This window comes from Sardina pilchardus, chromosome 4 (genome assembly GCF_963854185.1).
Source record: "Sardina pilchardus chromosome 4, fSarPil1.1, whole genome shotgun sequence".
Lineage (NCBI taxonomy): Eukaryota > Metazoa > Chordata > Actinopteri > Clupeiformes > Clupeidae > Sardina > Sardina pilchardus.
In genome coordinates this window covers 8871476-8889821 of record NC_084997.1, presented here as the reverse complement: position 1 = coordinate 8889821, position 18346 = coordinate 8871476, and the positions used below count along the sequence as shown (strand labels likewise).

General features: G+C 51.8%; 1 protein-coding gene across 2 annotated transcripts in view; it reads left to right on the top strand.

Moving 5' to 3' along the window:
* The window catches only part of tanc1b (tetratricopeptide repeat, ankyrin repeat and coiled-coil containing 1b), a 118646-nt gene that overhangs the window by 41257 nt on the left and 59043 nt on the right, over positions 1–18346 (top strand). For both annotated transcript variants that reach the window (XM_062534024.1, XM_062534023.1), the window contains exons 4-5: positions 782–889; positions 16402–16535. In XM_062534024.1, coding sequence (XP_062390008.1) covers positions 782–889; positions 16402–16535 — 242 coding nt within the window. The remainder of the gene's footprint in view (positions 1–781; positions 890–16401; positions 16536–18346) is intronic.

The window sequence follows — 18346 nt, the reverse complement described above, 5'->3', positions numbered from 1 at the left end:
TCCCACAAGTATACTCATACACACACACACACACACTGTTTCTCTATATCTTTCTCTCTGCGTCTCTCTGTTAGTTCCTAAGAGGCTAATTGGTGTGGTTTCCTGCAGTAGTTTACATTCCCAGTGCAGGCTGCTGTGGCACAGTGAGCGAGGGATGAGAGATGGAGAGAAGGAGGGAGCGAGGGAGTGAGCGAAAGAGAGGAGTGGGATGGGGATAGCTGAGCACGGTGGGACTGGAGACCAGAGCTGCCATCAGCACTGGGAACAGGAGGCGTCCCATCAGGACACTTCTCTCTCTCTCTGTCTCTCTCTCTCTCTCTCTCTCTCTCTCTCTCTCTCTCTCCCCCCTCTCCCCAAAGCCCATCTGGAAAAACTTAATCCAACAAGAATTCCCTCTCCTCTTTCCTCCACTGTGTCTGTCCATATCTCTTTCTCTCTCTCTCTCTCTCTCACTCTCACTCTCTTTCTCTTTCTTTTTCTCTCGATACCCCCCTGTGTTCTCTGCTGGTTTCTCTCTCATCTCACTCTCTCTGACGCCCCCCCTCCCACTCTCTTTCCTACTCACTCACTCTCTCCTGCTCTCTCTCTCTCTCTCATTTGCTCTGTTGCGCTTGCTCTGTTTCTGCCTCCCTCTCTCCCGCACTCCCTCTCTCGTTCTCTCTCTCCCACTCCCTCTTACACACACACACACTCACTCACGTTCTCTCTCCCTCTCTCCCCCCCCCCCCCCTCTCTCTCTCTCTCTCGCTGCCCGTCGGTGCGTCTCTCTCACCAACTGCAGGACCAATCAGAAAGCCCAAGTATGTGGAGAGCCCTCGCGTTCCCGGAGACGCCATCGTCTCAGCGCTGAGGAAGGTGGCTGACAACAAGGAGTCCTCCCCCCATAATGGTAAGTGTACATGTGTGTGTGTGTGTGTGTGTGTGTGTCTGTGTGTGTGTGTGTGTGCGTGTGTGTGTATCCTCTTCTGTGTGAGAATGATGGATGGACTGAAAATGAAATGGTAATAATATACCAGTATTCCTCATCCTGAGGAATTCACAACTTGCCTGGAGTTACAGTGTGGGGAGTCCTGGCCAAGGCTTTTGGAAGCGTACCGCATTGTTTCTTGAAGTCATTGTGATGAATGTGTTTGTGCGAGGTTACTCTGAGGTACCTCTAGGTGTGTGTGTGTCTGTGTGTTTGTGCTAAAAGGATGGCGGTGTTGATAATTGGTCCTGTACTGTATATGTGTGTGTTGTTTGTATACGCTGGTGTATACATGTGCTGTGTAAACATACGGTCGCTGTCAGTTGAAAAGGAACCGTGGCTTTTTATTTTGGTGTAGAGGAAGTTTCGGGGCGTTTTAAATGCCTTTGCATCTAGACTTCTTGAGAACGTGCAGGGAGGAGTTTCAGAGAAAGATTTATCAAAACACAACAGTTTCCTCTGGTCGGCATTTTGTGTGTGTGTGTGTGTGTGTGTGTGTGTGTGTGTGTGTTTCCCTGTGCTGCCCTATTATGCTTTCCAGACGAGGGTGGAGCGGAGTTCCTGTCATAGGCTTAAATGGAGTGCTAGGCTGTGTTATCTTTAGTAAAAGCACAGCGCGAGGTACCCTCTCATTGTAAGACTCCCATAACATTGGAGGGGTCCCAGCGCAGGGCAGCTCTCACAGGACCATGTATGTGTTTGGGTTGTGATCGTGACAGAGGACCCTCTGTGTGTGTGTGTGTGTGTGTGTGTGTGTGTGTGTGTGTGTGTGTGTGTGTGTGTGTGTGTGTGTGTGTGTGTGTGTGTGTGTGTGTGTGTGTGTGTGTGTGTGTGTGTGTGTGTGTGTGTGTGTGTGTGTGTGTGTGTGTGTGTGTGTGTGTGTGTGTGTGTGTGTGTGTGTGTGTGTGTGTGTGTGTGAGTGTGTGCGTGTGTGCAAGAGCGTAAGTGTGTTTGTGGTTTGTGTGTGCTGGGTGTGAAGGCTGAGAGATCCCTGGGGGATCATGGCTTGGTGTAAAATAATACTCTGTACATTTTTGTGTCGCCCAGATTGTGTGTGTGTGTGTGTGTGTGTGTGTGTGTGAGTGTGTGGTTGGAAGTGCACACAAGTGTGTCCTTGCATGGTGCACATTGTGCAGTCTTTCTTGGGAACATGCTTACTGGCACTGCTAGTGTGGGGCGATATCAGCTTACATTATACATGCGTTTTCATGCAGTACTGGATTCTATAGCCTGTATAGTGTTCTATGTGTGTTGTGGCGTGTGTGTGTGTGTGTGTGCAGCATGTGTGTGTGTGTGTGTGTGTGTGTGTGTGCCCTGCAGTTGGAGATATGTTGCCAGTGGAGTGTCTTCTCATGCCAGCTGTGACGGTCAGAGGATCCCAGTGTCATGCCCATGCTATGATGTCATGAGAAACTCTATCAGGCCTGAACCAGGGGAGCAGTGCTGAAGTGTGTGTTTGTATGTGTGTGTGTGTGTGTGTGCGTGTGCCTGTATATGTGTGTGTTTGTGTGTCAACTGCATTAGGGAGCCTATGAAAGTCTCTAGTTCCATCCATACGTTGTGTTTATGGTGTGGCACCATGGTTACAGCTGGGGTTTCCATACCACGGTGCGCTCCAGGAATGCTGTGTGAATTCTTACGGGTCAGCCCCAGGTTCTGTGTCTTTAAGCGCGGCCAAATATAACCTGTCCACCCCCTCTCCTCTCCTCAACATGCCAGCCGAGCTGCCCACTGCCCTCCCCCACCTCCAAACTGAGTCACGCCCTCCTGGAGTGACCACAGGCCAATAACCCCCACACCCCTCAACACACACACACACACACACACACCCCTCAACAAACACACACACACACACACACACACACACACACACACACATCCCTCAACACACACACACACACACACACACACACCCTTCACTCTGCTGTGCCCTTTCTTTCTGAGACACATACATAAATACACACACACACACACACACACACATGCAGAGAGACATACACACGTGCGTGCTGGCTGACTGACAGACATACATACATAAGCAACACACATAAGCACTAGAGTGTGTTTAGAGATGGGAGGCCGGTCTTGACCCTGCGTGTGTGTTCCTGCCTGTGGGTACACAGCAGAGACTCTCCTCAAACATAATCACAGTGGCACACACACACACACACACACACACACACACACACACACACACGCACGCACACATAAATACACACACTGACACACACAAGCCCCTGAGCTAAGATTCCAGAACCCCCCTCCACACACACACACTCGGTTTGAGAGTAGCCCTCCTCGGCCCTGGTCACGGTCGGAGCCACTCCCCGCTGTGGCAGAGCTGCGCTGCCCTGACCACCCCAGAGCTGCTGCGGCCGGTGCTGCTCTGGGGCAGGAAGCTGTGGGAGAGCAGAGGAGAGGAGAGCGGGGTGGGGTGGGGTGGGGTGCGGCGGGGGTTAGGGGGTTCAGGGAAGTGCTTTACGCCACAGCCCCTTCCCTCCCGGATGCTCCCGGGAATCTCAAGCTCTTTAACTCGGATAGTGGGGTGTTGGAAGCCAGGATTTCTAGTGTGTGTTTACGGTACCAGTACCACCCAGTAGCCCCTCTGTGTTTTCTCACGCTCTGGCTCCTGTGCCTGGTCTTAAGGAAGACGTTGATTTCTCCCCGTGAACAAATCTCCTCTGCCAAGTGGAATTAGCAGACATACCACGCTAATGGCATGAAATGATGTGTAATTAGTCACTCAGAACTACCTGCCATAATGAAGGCGTGCTTTTGGCTGTCGGGCCCAGACCCAGGTGCTCTGACTTGAGTGAGTCAGACAGGAAGAACCTGTAGAGGTGTGTGTGTGTGAGCACGCGTGTTAATGTGTGTTTGTGTGTGTGTGTGTGTGTGTGTGTGTGTGTGTGTGTGTGTGTGTGTGTGTGTGTTTGTGTGTGTTTGAAGAAGTATTTCGAGTTAAATTTGTTTATGTGAAGGGTTTGTGTAAGTGTGTGTGTGTGTGTGTGTTGTGTGTATGTGTATGTATGTGTGAGGGAGTTTGTCTGTGAGTTGTTTACCCTTGTTCTCGTTCCTGGACCGCCTGTAGGCATGACTCAATCAACTTTAATGTACTCCTCTCCTCTCCCCCCATCCCAGGTAGGCATGCAATAACAGTATAATTATTTGCAGCTTCTGCCGGGCCCCAGCGAATGCCTCTCGTACAGTAGTGAACCGTGAACAGATGTCCGATCAAAACACACTGGAATGGTTCCTGTCATCACGGACGGCCAGGAGCCATTACCCAGCGCCCCCCAAATAGCTCGCCGCCTGCCCCCCCCCCCCTTTGTAGTATGCGTAGCGCTCCAGGGGTGAAACAGACCCGATGCTCCCCTCTGGGAGAGGGGGGGGGGGGGGCACAATGACAGGGGGTCGGAGTGGCTCCGGAATGCCAGCGGAGAGGGTCGGCACGCTCAAGTAGGAATCCTGTTGGAAGTTTGTCGGCTGGGATGGGAGCCGTGTGATTGTTTACGGAGTCTCGTCAGTCACCGAGTGAGATGTCTGCCACGCTTAAAAAGTGGTGACTGAGCTGTTTCCATTGCGTCTGGCCGCGCGCTGGCTCCGAGGCCAAGTGAAGAGAATGCTGTGCTTTGGTTGAGGCTAGAGTGATTACATATTTATGCAGTCATTTGTCCACTGGGCAGATTTACTGGCTTGGCCTGTGCTGGTTTTGCCACAGGGGAGGTTTTGAATCCTCACCAGCACCCCCCTACTCCAGCAGTGCTTTCTAAAATGCTGGGTGATTCATAGCGTGTGTGTGTGTGTGTGTGTGTGTGTGTGTGTGTGTGTGTCCACATATGCCCTTGTGGAATGCATGGTTCTCCTGAAGTTCCTGTCTCTGTTTGAAGGAGGATACGGTTTCCTCTGTGTCACATGGCCGCATGTTTCTCAGCCACGCATGTTGTGTGTGACAGACGGACGACAGAGGCCCCGTTTCTCACATCAGCTGTGGTCTGGTCTCCACAGACTAGACATTCACACACACACACACACACACACACAAAGAGCCACAATCTCTCTGTCCCTGTCAGTCAGAGGCAGGGCTCAAGCACTGGCTCTGTGCTAGAGTCTCTCATCAGGCTGTGTGCGGTGATTGCCAGCCTTATCATATCAAAGCCTCTCCGAGCAGAGAGCCTCAGTCAGGCTCTGGCGCCCTCCAAAGTCCTCTTAAACAGTGTCATTTCCAGTGTGTGTGTGCGTGCGTGTGTGTGTGTGTGTGTTTGTCTCTGTATCTGTGTCTGTGTCCATGCCCGTGTGTCTGTGTGTGTGCATCAGTGCGTATCTCTGTGTTTGTGTGTATGTGTGTGTTATGCATCAGTGTGTGTCTGTGTGAATGTTTGTCTGTGTGTGTTTGTGTGTGTGTGTGCGCGCGAGTGTGTGTGTGTCTGTCTGTCTGTCTATGCATCAGTATGTGTGTGTGTGTATGTGTATGTCTCTGTTAGTGAGAGAGAGAGGGAGAGAGAGAGAGAGAGAGATGGATTGGCATGGCTTGTGGACCATGACATCTGTGAAGTGAGATGAATATATTCTCAGTCTTTTATTTGAAATGTATGCTTTGCATGGTGAGCAGTTTCCTTTTTGAGGGGAGCTCTCACTGCTCAACGAGATGTCTATGTATGGATGGGCATATCTGTGTGTCTGTCTATGTGATTGGTGTGGTGATTGCCGGCGGAGGAGCATTTTTCATCAGTTTTCATCAGTTGTTTTGACACCCAGGGAATGGTTTGTGTGCACCATGAAGCTGAGCGCGGGGGGTTGTTAGTGTGTCAGGCCATGGATGAACATCTCTCTCTATGTTAATAGCCTGTGTTGTGTATTTGTAAGTAAGAGACCAATGCCTGTGTGTGTGTTTGTGTGTTTACTCAGTGTGGTGTGTGTGTGTGTGTGTGTGTGTGTGTGTGTGCTGTGATACGGCGGCTCCAAGGGTTAATGTGCCTCCACCCTTCAGCAGGTTCCCATTTCCTCCGCTCTAACTCCTCATCAGACAGAAGCAGCCGATCAAAATCAGGATTTCATGGCTGCACAGCTGGGGCCCCGGGAAGAGAGGGGACCAGCAGAGAATGGAAAGTTCTGGAAGAAAGAAGGAGATAGAGAGAGGGGGAGGGCGATGAGGAGAATGAGAAAGAAAGGGGGATCAAGATGAAACAATGAGGGCAGGACAAGAGCAAGAGAGAGAGAGAGAGAGAGAGAGAGAGAGAGGGAGAAAAGGAATGAGAGAGAGTACATGAGTGAAAGCGGACATGAGTGAGATGCGTGGATCAGCGCCAACAAGTGGGTGCAAACTTGTGAAACCATCGGCGCATCAGCTGTCCCCACACAGAGGGCACTCGAGAGAAGATGGAGCCAATTACCCCGGCTGCAGCCCAGAGGAAATTGGCCATTAATATGCTTTAATGGGAGAGTTAGATCCACTTCTCCTTAATTAGGAAACCTGCCTGCAGTGCAGGTTTACCAACTCTGCCGTACGGCCTGTGCAAGTGTTATTCAAAGTTTACATGCATTCTGTCTGCTTTTATGGCATTCCCCTGCTCCAGCAACCCTGACCCCCACCCCTTCTGAACCCTTTAACTGTTAACTAGCAATGCCCATTTCACACATATTTCACAGCACAGCTATTAACGAGGGAGCCCGTAACACAGCAATTAAAAGCTAAAGGGCCATAAAAAGCGCTTCTCTTTTGATGATCTAGGCCCCCAGGAAATGCTCCAGCGCTGGTGAATGGGGCCTCAGCCCATCCAGGACCCAAAGTGTCTCTTAATGGCACCTTGTTCGTATGAGCGGCCATTAGTAGCTGTAGAAGCGATCTCTTCATCTGGATTTTTTGGCATTCTCCAAAATTTTCATCAGCAGTCTGCAGCGCTCGTGCAGCCCCGTTTGAGGTTCTGCTTCGAGCCATCTGATGATCTTGTGTATCAGCTTAGTGGCAGATTCCCACTTCACTGTTTTGGTTGTTTTTGTTGTTGTTGTTGTTGTTGATCTTCCAAAGCTACTAAGCAGAGCCTGCGATGGTTCAGTGTAAAATGTGTACATCTGTGGGGTGAAACCACCAAGAGTGTGGTCTCTTCTGTGAGTCGGTCTGTGGTGGCCGGCCGTGGTCAGCCACCTCGGGCTATTGAATCCCGGTGATGACCGCATCCATCTCTCTGACCTGTTTCCCCCAGGGATCCTGTCAGCGCCTCTACTGTCCCTCCCTCCTGCTGATGAATGTGCAGACGCTCTCGTTCACCACATTCTAGCCCTCCTAACATTCTATGTCCTCGTGGAACGCCTCGCGCTGCATATTTGCTGCATCTTTCTCCATCACACTTCAGTGGACAAATCAGTGGCATTCCTCTACTAGCTACCAGCTACCAGCTACCAGTTTTAGCTAATCGAGCGGAGTTATGATTACACAGGCCAGGAAGAGGAGGGAGGAGAAACGCGTTGTGGCATGGCCCCCCCGGGATATCCGCTTGAGCCCCCGTCTGAGAGGCCAGACGGCCTGGCAAACACATCTGAGGTGCCAGGGCAGCGTTGCCGCGTTGGCACCTTGGTAGTCGCTAGAAGCCCAGAGGGTTGAGCTCAAGTCTCAAGCCTCAAGCCTGCGGCTGTGACTCTGGTGGAAGGATGCGTTCAGACTTCAGGCTCTATCCATAGAGATGAAGAGGTCCTCGACTGCATCTTCAGCTTTCTAGAGCATGTTATTTAAACAACAGCCCTAATGTGCTTAGTCGGTGATTGGGTGGGTTCCGTCCCACAACTCATTTTATGTATTGGAGCCCTGTGAGTAGTGACTATGGTGGCAGGCCATCACCACATTTCCTCTCTGTTAGAGAACAGTCTGATACCATCTCATTGTATCAAAACCTCTACCCTGTACCTGGCTGTGCTTGGGCCGTATCTCGTGCTGCACCCCCCTCCTCATTCTCCCTCATCTGGCCTGCAGGTAGGCGAGCAGGTAAACCGACCGCAGTAGACCCAGACAGATGGAGGTCGGGCAGCGTGTGGCCTCAGCTCCAGGCCTGGGCCCCTCTCCTGCCTCCACAGCGCTGGAATGTGCAATCAGAGGAGCGGGCCTCCTGGCTGCCTTTCTCCCCGCTCCCAGGGCTGTCATCCCATCCCATCCCAGCCCATCCCAGCCCACCTCTGAACCCTGCAGCTGGGGACTGCACTGAGCGGTGGTGCGGGCGCCGGTGGAGAAGGGGGGTCGGATGCGTGCATTCATCAAGTGTTCATTAAAGCCGCTCGGCTGTTTGGTAACGTAACCCTGGGCCGCTAATGAGTGCCGGCCGGATCGTTCTCTCCGCGGGTGGAGTAGTGAAGCAGCAACGTGAGGTTGCCCCCCCTCACTTCCCTCGCCCCACACACACACACACTAACACACACACACACACAAACACACACACACACACACACACCTCCAGCTTGAATTCTGAGGATCTCATGCTTTTTACTGCTTGTAAACTGCGGAGAGGTAGAGGATAATGATGTTTTTGTTTTGCCTCCTTAGCCTTCAATTATTTGCGTAACTGAGTAATTGTGGCAGCCTTGTCTTGAACTTGATGGTCCTCATTTTTTCCATGACTCCGGGCAAGAGAGGGAGAGAAATGGAGAAAAGTAGCTCTTTTTTTCTCTCTCTTCCCTCTGGAATGGAGCGTGCAAAGTCGCTGCAGCCCTGGCTGCATCCCCATGCCTCTCCCATCACCCAAGGCCTGCTGTAGTGTAGTCCTCACTTGAGCTGGGCATGTCACAGCAAGGGTCCCCTGGGTCGACCATGCGCCATGTCATTGGGCACGTAATGTGGCTCCACTCAACTCCACTTCAGCTGATGGCGTGGAGACATCACACAAATACTAGACCGTCCCCATTTCGTCACCAAGTCAATAATCCATCAGACGGCACCCAACATCAATTTGGGAAATATTTGAGGAATATTTTGACGTGAGAGTGTTTAGTGTTGGCCTGTTTCGGGCGGAATGAGAACGGCCCTTTTCCCCATGCTGGCCGAGGCGAGACCTCTTAATTGGGCACCAGATCCGATGGCTCAGATTGCACGTTTCCTGTTGTCATTCCTGAAATAGCATGTTTGCTCTGATATTCCCGTCTTAAGTAATTATGATGACAACAAATTGGTACTACGAGGCAGATATGATCATGTTCTCAAGGAAATGAGTTTCCTATGTTATATAACATGTTGAGATGATGCCCCACGTTGTTGTAGTTCTTGGGCCTCAAGCTTATTTCTTTGGTGTGATGTGGATGCTGGCAGCATTAGGCTCCTGCATCACAGCATTTTCAGATCAACACATCACTCAGCCCTGTCAGAGTAAACAGTAATCAGTGTTTGTATGCGGTGGGCTGTCAGTGTACGGTTGTTCTGAAGCCACTCGGCGTGACGCACTTGGCAATCTGAAAAGATTCCTTTTGACCAGCGCTGACTGACAGGTACAAGAAGGGTAATAGTTGGTGGACCTTTCAGCTAAAATGTGAAGCCATAGCCATAGTAACCTTTTGATTATGTCTCTCTGTGTCGGTGGTCTGGTGATTCTCTTTTTCGCACATCTGTAATGATTTTTCTTTGAGGGCATGTTCCTCATTGTTTCCGTCCTGTTTGTGTGTTGCTCACGGCGACTCCTATTGTTACCCCTGGTGAAGATCGTAATGTAGATGATGTCATTTCCTTAGAGGTGCTAATTGCATTCCATCTCGTTAGGCGTCGTCCACACCGACAGCACAGCCTGTGGTGTCAACTTGGTCATGCCACTCAGCACCAAAACTCCAAGTGGCTTTGCACAATTACTGATTACTGATTTAATTACTGAGTAAGGGATATCAAAACACATTTCTTTGGAAATAAACTCCTAGATGGCATGCCTTGATTGGTTTTGTCCTGGCTATCAATCTTCCTTGCTATAGCTCCTATTCCTCTGACGTGGCCATTAAAATGTTGAATCTCAAGGCTTTTCCCCGATTCCCGAGAAGAATCGGGAAAGGGTGGGGGTGGAGGGGTGGCAGGAGTGAGCCTCAGGTTTCTCATCAGCGGTGACATTCGCAGCTGGGGCCGGGCAGCATTAGTGTGGGATAAAGACCAAATGGAGCTGGCGTACTCAAGACACAGAGAGAGGATTTGGCCAGAAATCTATGCTCCCGTTCCACACCAGCCACCCCCCCCTCTCTACACACGGGTTGCAGGAGTCAGCCTCAGACCGGTGCTTAAAACAGGGCACACTGTAGCTTCCCTCTCTTGTTGGCAGACAGAAGCACACACACACACACACACACACACACACATAACGTTGACCATAGTTCTGTAAACACAGCATTTTCTGTACTGAAAAGAATCATAGGTTTTGTTTGTTGGAACAAATCAAGCCAGGGCTTCATTTTGTACGCACCGTTTCATCAAGGTGACCTGCTTTAAAAAGATGGTAGCCTTCTAAAGTAAATTTAGGGCCATGCAAGTGCGTTCAGGACAATTTAACCCGGAGCCAGAATGGAGATGGGTTTATTGTCCTTGTTAGTCATTCGAGAGCAATATTTAGACATCCATGTGCCATTTAGACAAACCTGCCTCTAAAATGATGGACGAGAGAACCGCAAAATGAACCTCCTGAACTGTACTGAAGGAACTGTACCCCAAACCTGTAACTTCCCAGTAACAAATCTCAGTTCGACAGTGAGTATACCATTTTACTGGGGTTGCTTCTGCTCGCAATAAATAGAAGGCCACATGGAATGCAGTCTTTTTGTGATCCTTGGACACTGGCTTCGCCCGTGGCATGACTGGTAATGTTAGGTTTTGCAGATGTCTAATGATTTTGTCGTAAGGGCATGGCTTACAATTGCAGCCAGACCTTTTTTTGCATTTTGTATTTTTCCAAGTGCTCCACACTGGGAGTATCTCTGGCGGAGATCGCATCATCAACAAGCCCTAGACTGCGTGCCTGGCAGAGCCACTTCCTTATTCCGAGTCAATTTGCAGGCAGGCAATCTCTGTGATGGCTTTCGCAACCTGACAAATGCACCTCAGTTCTTTTAAAGGTCTGCTGACATATTTTCTTTTCTGTGACTCGCAGGGGTTGGTGGCAGTCATGGAGGTGACTGGGGAGCATGTCGCCGAGTAAACGAGTCACCTGCCATCGTTAGCCCCCCGCCCCCCCACAACCACCCTCCAATTTAATTTAGCCGCGTGCCGCTCCATTCTCGACTTTAATTAGTGTGCGAACGTTTCGCCCCGTGCCGTTGATGAGGGTCTGATTTTGTTGTCACAGAGAGTGATGTAAGGGTTGCAGCGTGGCTCGTGTACTGCACATATTAATTTTGGTAACATGCGTCCTGGCTGTTTGTAAATGCCGCAGCTGTCAGGATTGGCTGGCGAGAGCTTCATTACTGTGACGAGTGGCTCCATTCGACACGACGCGGCTCAGCCCGCCTCCTGGCATCTGCACACTGCGCGGCCAAGTTTGAGAAGTACGAGTGGATCAGCAGATCCCTGAAGGAGGTTTACAGGCAAGCTGTTCATCAGTTTCAGCCCTTGCAATGAGCCCTTGAATGGGCCATAATGATGCTATGTTCCCTCACTGGCTTTTCATTTGTGCAAGTATTATATTTTATGAGGTGAAGGTGCTCAGCCTACCCTCCTCTCTCTCTATCTTTCCCATTCTCCTTTTCTCTCTTTCTCTCCTTCTCTTTGTGTGTGTGTGTGTGTGTGTGTGTGTGTGTGTGTGTGTGTGTGTGTGTGTCTGTGTGTGTGTGTGTGTGTGTGTGGTCTGTGGTGTATGCTCTGTGGAGACTAATGTCTGAGTGCGGACAGACACACAGACGCGTGGCCATCTCTGCCCAGCTCCCATTGAGGCAGCCAGGCCGAACCAAAGAAGACCACAGACTCAGAGAGAGAGAGAGAGAGAGAGAGAAAGAGAAAGAGAGCGAGAAAAAGAGAAAGAGAGAGAGAGCTGTACTTGCGCTGTTGGAAGCAGCATGCAACTGAGATGGTTGGGAGCATCTCTTTGATCAGGACCGAGTATTCAATTGATTCTACAAGAGTGTGCTGAGATCACAGCTCTGCCATCTCATAACTATTTATCCTGGGAGTCATGAGTTGCTGTCCCACCCCGACGCGTGGAGAGAGATTGGTGTTTATTTTCAACTAAGGTTGCCACACAAACAACAAGGGATGCTGTGCTGTGCGAGAGGATGTTAAAAGCAAATCTGATTGCTTTTGATGCACAAGGGTGGAGTGGAGTGGAGTGTGCACAAAGGCCTCATCTGGTGAGCATGTGGAGAGAACTCTTAACCACTGGCACACACACACACACACACACACACACACACACACACACACACACTCGGCCTGAGGCTGTTCCAATGACATCACTACCATGTCACACCCCTCAGGGCAAGACCACTACCTGCATTAGTGTTCAAATGCCTTTCCCCCAAACATACACTCTCTCTGTATATCACACACACACTCACTCATACACAAGCATGCAACATTGCAACACACAATTGTCTTGTGTGTCTTACTTACACACACAGTACACAACTACTTTTAGTGCTGTTTAGAGCACCGCAGACATAGGGCTGCGCTCTAAGGCTGTGGCTCAGAGTGAGTGTGTTCCGCCCTCGGTTCTCCCTCATCCCTGCTGTGTGAAAGCCACCGGCATCCTGAGATGGCTCTCTGTTCAGACTCACTTCATAGACCCTGACCCAGAAGTGCACCTCCCTTAGATACCTTCCTAAAAAAGAAAAAGAAAAAAGAAATCAAGGGTCACGAATGGGTGAAGTAGATTCTATCTGTAGCCGTCCTGATCCTAACTCCCCCCACCCCCCAATCTCCCCCCAAGTGCCTGTCAGAGCCCCTTAGACACACAAACATGCATCATGACCAGACGCAAGCCCAGCTCAGCCAAAGTCACATGGAAGTCAATTAAGCAGAGGAGGAGGCCGAGACCATAATCTAATTGGCCACAAAGAAGCGTGCTGGTGGGGGAATGAGGAGGAGGGGGTCAACACGCATGATAAAAACTGAATGCTCAACTTGACCGCTCCTCTCTGAGACTGAACAGCTGCTGTCTGACCATGGAAGGACATTCCAATCCCACAGAAAAAAAAGCGTGAGAGTCGTAAGTGAAATTAAAGATTTGTTTGCGGGATGGGGGCGAAAAGGACCGGGGGCGGGGGTCTCCTTTTGGGTGTGTCTATAACAGTGATCCAGCATGTCTAAACGTGTCTGTCGGTCTCTCCGTCTGTAGTTCGCTCTTAAGTCCTCTCCCCCACCCCTTGCCCCCCGAACCACGGCCCAGCTGCCGCTGAGCAGGCCCCCACTCCATCAGGACTGGGCCGGGTGCTGATGGCTGCTCAGGAGACGGGGAAGGCGGGAGCGTTTGAAGGGAAGCGGTGATAGAGCAGCCTGTCGGGCCTCCGTAATAAAAGGCTCCACTGATGGATGGCTCCGTCGCTCCTCGGGCCCCCCTATCTCCTCCGATTGCCGGGGCTCCGGGAGAGAGAGGCGCATGCCTGGAAAATCACGCCCCAGTACGTGGAAAGACCGAGCCATCCCGCAACCCCTCCCCCTCCCCCTCCCTCTCCCGTTCCCCTCCTACAACGCTCAGCCCAATTACTCGACGGTCGCGTCGGAAGCAGACGCCGGTTTTGCCCCTCGCCGCGAGATTAAAAGCCCTCATTAAGAAAACGCGGCGCTCGGTGAGACGGATGTCCGCGGCTTTGATACCCGGCTGAAGCGGCCTGTCTTCGGTCTTCTTGACGGCGCGGCGCCGTCTGATGTAGAAAGGCTCGGGAGGGCTTTTAATTGCTTCAGTTCCGGCAGTCTTCAAGCGACGTTATTTATCTCTCTTGTTGCTACCCTGAATGAGGCTTCCTTTGAACATTTAGGCAGATATTGCATGCAACACAACACATGAGGTTTGTCCACTATTCTTAGCTTAAAAACATGCAGGCCAGTCTGGCTGTTGCATTATAGTCAAGTGAATGAACAAATTGACAAAACTGTGAGTGTGCGAAGCAGAACGAATCGCAGGTAATTTGTTCCAACCAGACTGTAAAATGGGCTTATTAATATGGAATATGAAGGCACATGTTAAAGTGGAGGCTTCATTAGTTCATTACTTACATGGAACGCCGGTCTGCAGTCTAAACAATCAGTAGTTGCCAGGTTTGCAGAAGGGGGCACCTGTTAACAGCCCGTTGCCTTGACATCGCCACGGTAGCAGATGTTTCCCAGCAGCCTCTGGGGCTGTGTCCTTCCCATATGCACTCATAATGAGTTTACTAGAAAGGGGATGAGAACAAGTGACCTTTTCGGATGCTTGTGCTGGTCTGGCAAAGGCCACTAGTAGCATTTAGTCAGAAATGTGGGGATTTGGCTTCTAATGCGAACAATTTTGTGCTTCTGTTTGTGTGTGTGTGTGTGTGTGTGTGTGTGTGTGTGTGTGTGTGTGTGTGTGTGTGTGTATGTGTGCGCCTGTGTTTTGACATGGGAAAGCATCATCCCAATTGAACAGAGCGAGTGAGATAAAACTGAACTCACTTTTGAGGGAGTTGCGGAGAGTTGGAAGAGAGCATGAGGGAGATGGAAAATGAAGGGGGGGGAGAACAAGCAAAAGCAGCCTGCTGCCCAAGTCTTGTAGGGAGTAGAGTAATGAGATATCCCATCATTTCCCCTCCTCCTTCCTCTCCCCCCGGCCTGCTCAGGCTCCCACCATTCATCTGAGCCCTAGCCTACATGTTCTTGACTTTCAAAAACAAAAAAAAGAACTCTGGGCTGAGCTGAGCTGAGCTGGAGTCAGTGGTAGCCCGAGTCGGTCTGAGCGGAGCTGGCAGAACATCCCCGGCTGCTGACCAGGTCAACGCGGCCGTGGCGCAAACGCGCATGCTCTCCTTCTACCGTGCCCGGCTCTGACCCGACGCCCGCTGGAGGCAGCAAGCGAGTGAGCGAGCGAGCAGAGAGAGAGAGAGAAAAAGCGAATGAGCGCAACAAGAGTGCAGTTCTGTTATTGTTGGAGGGTGCACGACGCGTTGCGCGTGTTGGCTCCCCGTTGCGAGTGCCGTCGTTTGGGAGGGAAACGGTTTGATCGAAAACAGTCCCAATCGCCTCCGTCAGCAAGTCTCTCAAACATCTGCATTTAACACCATGACTTTCTCCGCCTTGCCCCCACCTCCATCCACCGCTGCCACAGTTATAAATACACTGTGCGGTGGCTTAGTTTTGACTTCATTATGGCTTGGCAGTACATTATGCTGCTGGACGGGTTTGTATTTAATCAGATGGACTGCTAGTATTATTAATAACTGTGGAAGGGATGGGGAGAGGTGGCAGGGGGAGTGGAGAGCTGCTGACAGAATGCAGCATAATAACTTACTGTACCTCAGGCAAGGCTGTGCCCTCGGGGACTTGGTTCTCTCTCTCTCTCACTCTCTCTCTCTCTATCTAGCTTTCTCTTTCTTTCTCTCTCTCTCTCTGCTTTCTCTTGCTCTCGTGCTTTCATTACTTCTCCTGGCTCATTCTTACACACATGCTGCCATTCTGTAATTGCGCAGAATGGAGACACGTGAAGAACAGGAGTTCATATCTGATGTAATAATCTGTCTGATTGTGTACGTGTGTGTGTGTGTGTGTGTGTGTGTGTGTGTGTGTGTGTGTGTGTGTGTGTGTGTGTGTGTGTACTCCTGAGTGTGTGTTTAGTCTAGCGGAAATGGTTGAAGGACAAGCATTTGAGAGCCCAGTGGGTCTTTGTGTGTGTTTACTCTCTTTCTTAATAATTCTGCTGTTTGTGTGGTCTGTGTTGACGGAGCATGTTATTCTGCCCCCCCTGTCTGAGCGCTGGTCACCGTGGTGCTGGTGAGGGGGCGTTGGGGGGTGGGGGGGGGGGGGGCCTGGTGTCACAGAGGGCCGGAAGAGTAGCACGGTCTCCTGCAACAACCAGTGGCCAGTTTCCAGCTCATTTGTATTCCCCTCTAATGGGAGGGAGGGAGAGAGGGAGAGAGGGAGAGAGAGAGAGAGGGAGAGAGGGAAAGAGGGGTGCTGAATGTTTGTGGTAGAGGAGGGGTGCAGAAGCTGTAAATAAGCGCTGGTCAAACGGTCTGCCACAGCATAGTGAAGGCATCCACATTAAGGCCAGCCTGCTCCATTTCTCTCTCTCTCTCCCTCTCCCCCTCTCCCCCTCTCTCTCCCTCTCTCCCCCTCTGTCCTCTCTGTCTCTGTGTGCTGTGCTCAGTGAGAGTCTGTCAGTGCATGAGCGTGGAGCGGAGCAGAATGGAGTGAAGCCCTGACCAGCGCTGGGAATCTAACGCGACTCCCTTTTTTCTCCCCCCTTCTCTCTCTCTCTCTCTCTCTCTCCCTCCCTCCCTCTCTCTCTCTCTCTCTCTCTCTCTCTCTCTTTCTCTCTCTCCTCCAGAGCTGCGAGCTGAGAAAGAGCCAAGCTCCTCCTCCCCTGCCACTCAGGAACTGATGACAAGGCTGGGCTTCTTACTGGGAGAAGGGATCCCGGGCTCAGCACACATACCTATGGAAGACCAGAATGAAAAGAAGGTATTTCATTTTCTCCCTCCGCAGCTGTTGCCCTGCCAAACACCAGAGAGAGAGAGAGAGAGAGAATGAGGGGGAGAAGGGGGCAGGAGGGAGGGAGAGAAAGAGAGGGAAAGGGGAGGAGGTAGAGGGCGCAGGAGATTGTGAGCGCACGTGAACAGGGAGAGGATGCATTTTTGTCGGCGTCCGTGCGCGTCTCTGGAAGTGGATCAGGAGTGGGTTGGCCGCTGGACTGACGCCTGCGCTCGCGGCACACCGTAAGGCTAACTTTGTGATAACCTGTTTACAGCGCCGCTGGCTGTGGGAAGAGCCGGAGGGGGAGGGAGAGAGGGGGGGGGGCGGGGAGGTGCGCTGGACGGCTGGCGGGGGTGTTTGTGTTCCTCTGAGTGTCCTTGGCCGAGCAGATGAAGTGACTGGAGATGGTTAAAGCCCCTGTGGCGCCTGCACCGCTCCGTTACCTCCAACCTCTCTCTTTCTCTCTCTCTCTCTCTCTCTCTCTCTCTCTCTCTCTCTCTCTCTCTCTCTTTCTCTCTCTCTCTCTCTCTCTCTCTCTCTCTCTCTCTCTCTCTCTCTCTCTCTCTCTCTCTTCCTCTCTCTCTCTCCCTCTCTCCAGCCCGGCTGGCAGGAGGCTACTGCATTCTGAGAAACCGTCCATGGCGGTGGAGTGTGTGTGGGGGGGCAGGGGGGGGGGCTGTAACTCAAGCGGGCCAGAAATAGAGTTATACGCTGAGTCCAGCGCTAACTTTGTTTGGCTGTGATTCATAAGGCTCCCCAGCACAGAGCCCCTGCGTTAGGGCCACCACCCCCTGCCTGCCTCCGCCGCTTCGGACTCCTCGTGCGTCCTCACGACTGCGAGCGCCCGTCCCCCCAAAACAGTCCGGTTTGGCCCGGTCCATGGAGGACCCGTCCGGCCCAACAAGCGGGCTCGTTAGTCTGCCAGGTGATGAATGAGAGGGAGGGGGCAGCCGTGACGGGCCAGTGGACGTGAAGAGGGGGGACGCTGCTTTATGTTCCGCTCCCTTGTGTAGGAACAGCGGGGACCGGAGAGCGAGGGGGAACTCGGAGGGGCCCATGTGTTGTTTTTCACTTAAATAAATGGCTGTAAATGTTCTCTTAAGCGGGTATAAATCACTGTCATGGGCACTGACGGCGGACACTGCACAGCTCGATTCGGGAGGAGGGAACCGACTGCTGGTAATTTTAGAGCCGGGGTCTGACCACCACCAGGCATGTCCAGTGTCTGCCCCGGGCCCGCGGTCTGGGTTCTGCATCACGGCCATGGCTCTCTCTCTCTCTCTGTCTCTCTCCCTCTCTCCCTCGCTCTCTGTCTCTCTGTCTCTCCCTCTCTCCCTCTCTCTCTGTCTCTCTCTCTCTCTCCCTCTCTCCCTCTCTCTCTCATCTGGCCTCAGAGTGATGGGCACAGATGGAGGAGCGTTCTGTGGCACTGTCCTGCAGCCGCTGGGTTGCATGGGAAAACAGGAGAACAGAGGGGAGAGGGGGAGAGAGAAAACAGAGAGGGGGAGAGAGAGAAAACAGAGAGAGGGGAAGAGGGAGAGACAGAATGAGTGAAGCCCTCCGTGAGAGGGGGGGACTGCTGGCAGGCTCTGGTCCTCTCTGGGGAGATGGCATGTTGTTGAGCCCCTCCCTCTCTCTTTCTCTCTTTCTTTCTCGCCCGCTCTCTTTCTCTCTCTCTCTCTCTCCCTCTCTCCCTCCCTCTCTCTTTAGTCCTAAACAGCACATGCTCTCTGCCTGACCTATATACAGTAGAGTAAACCAGAGAGGCACAAGAGAGAGGAGGACAGTGGGGAGGTGAC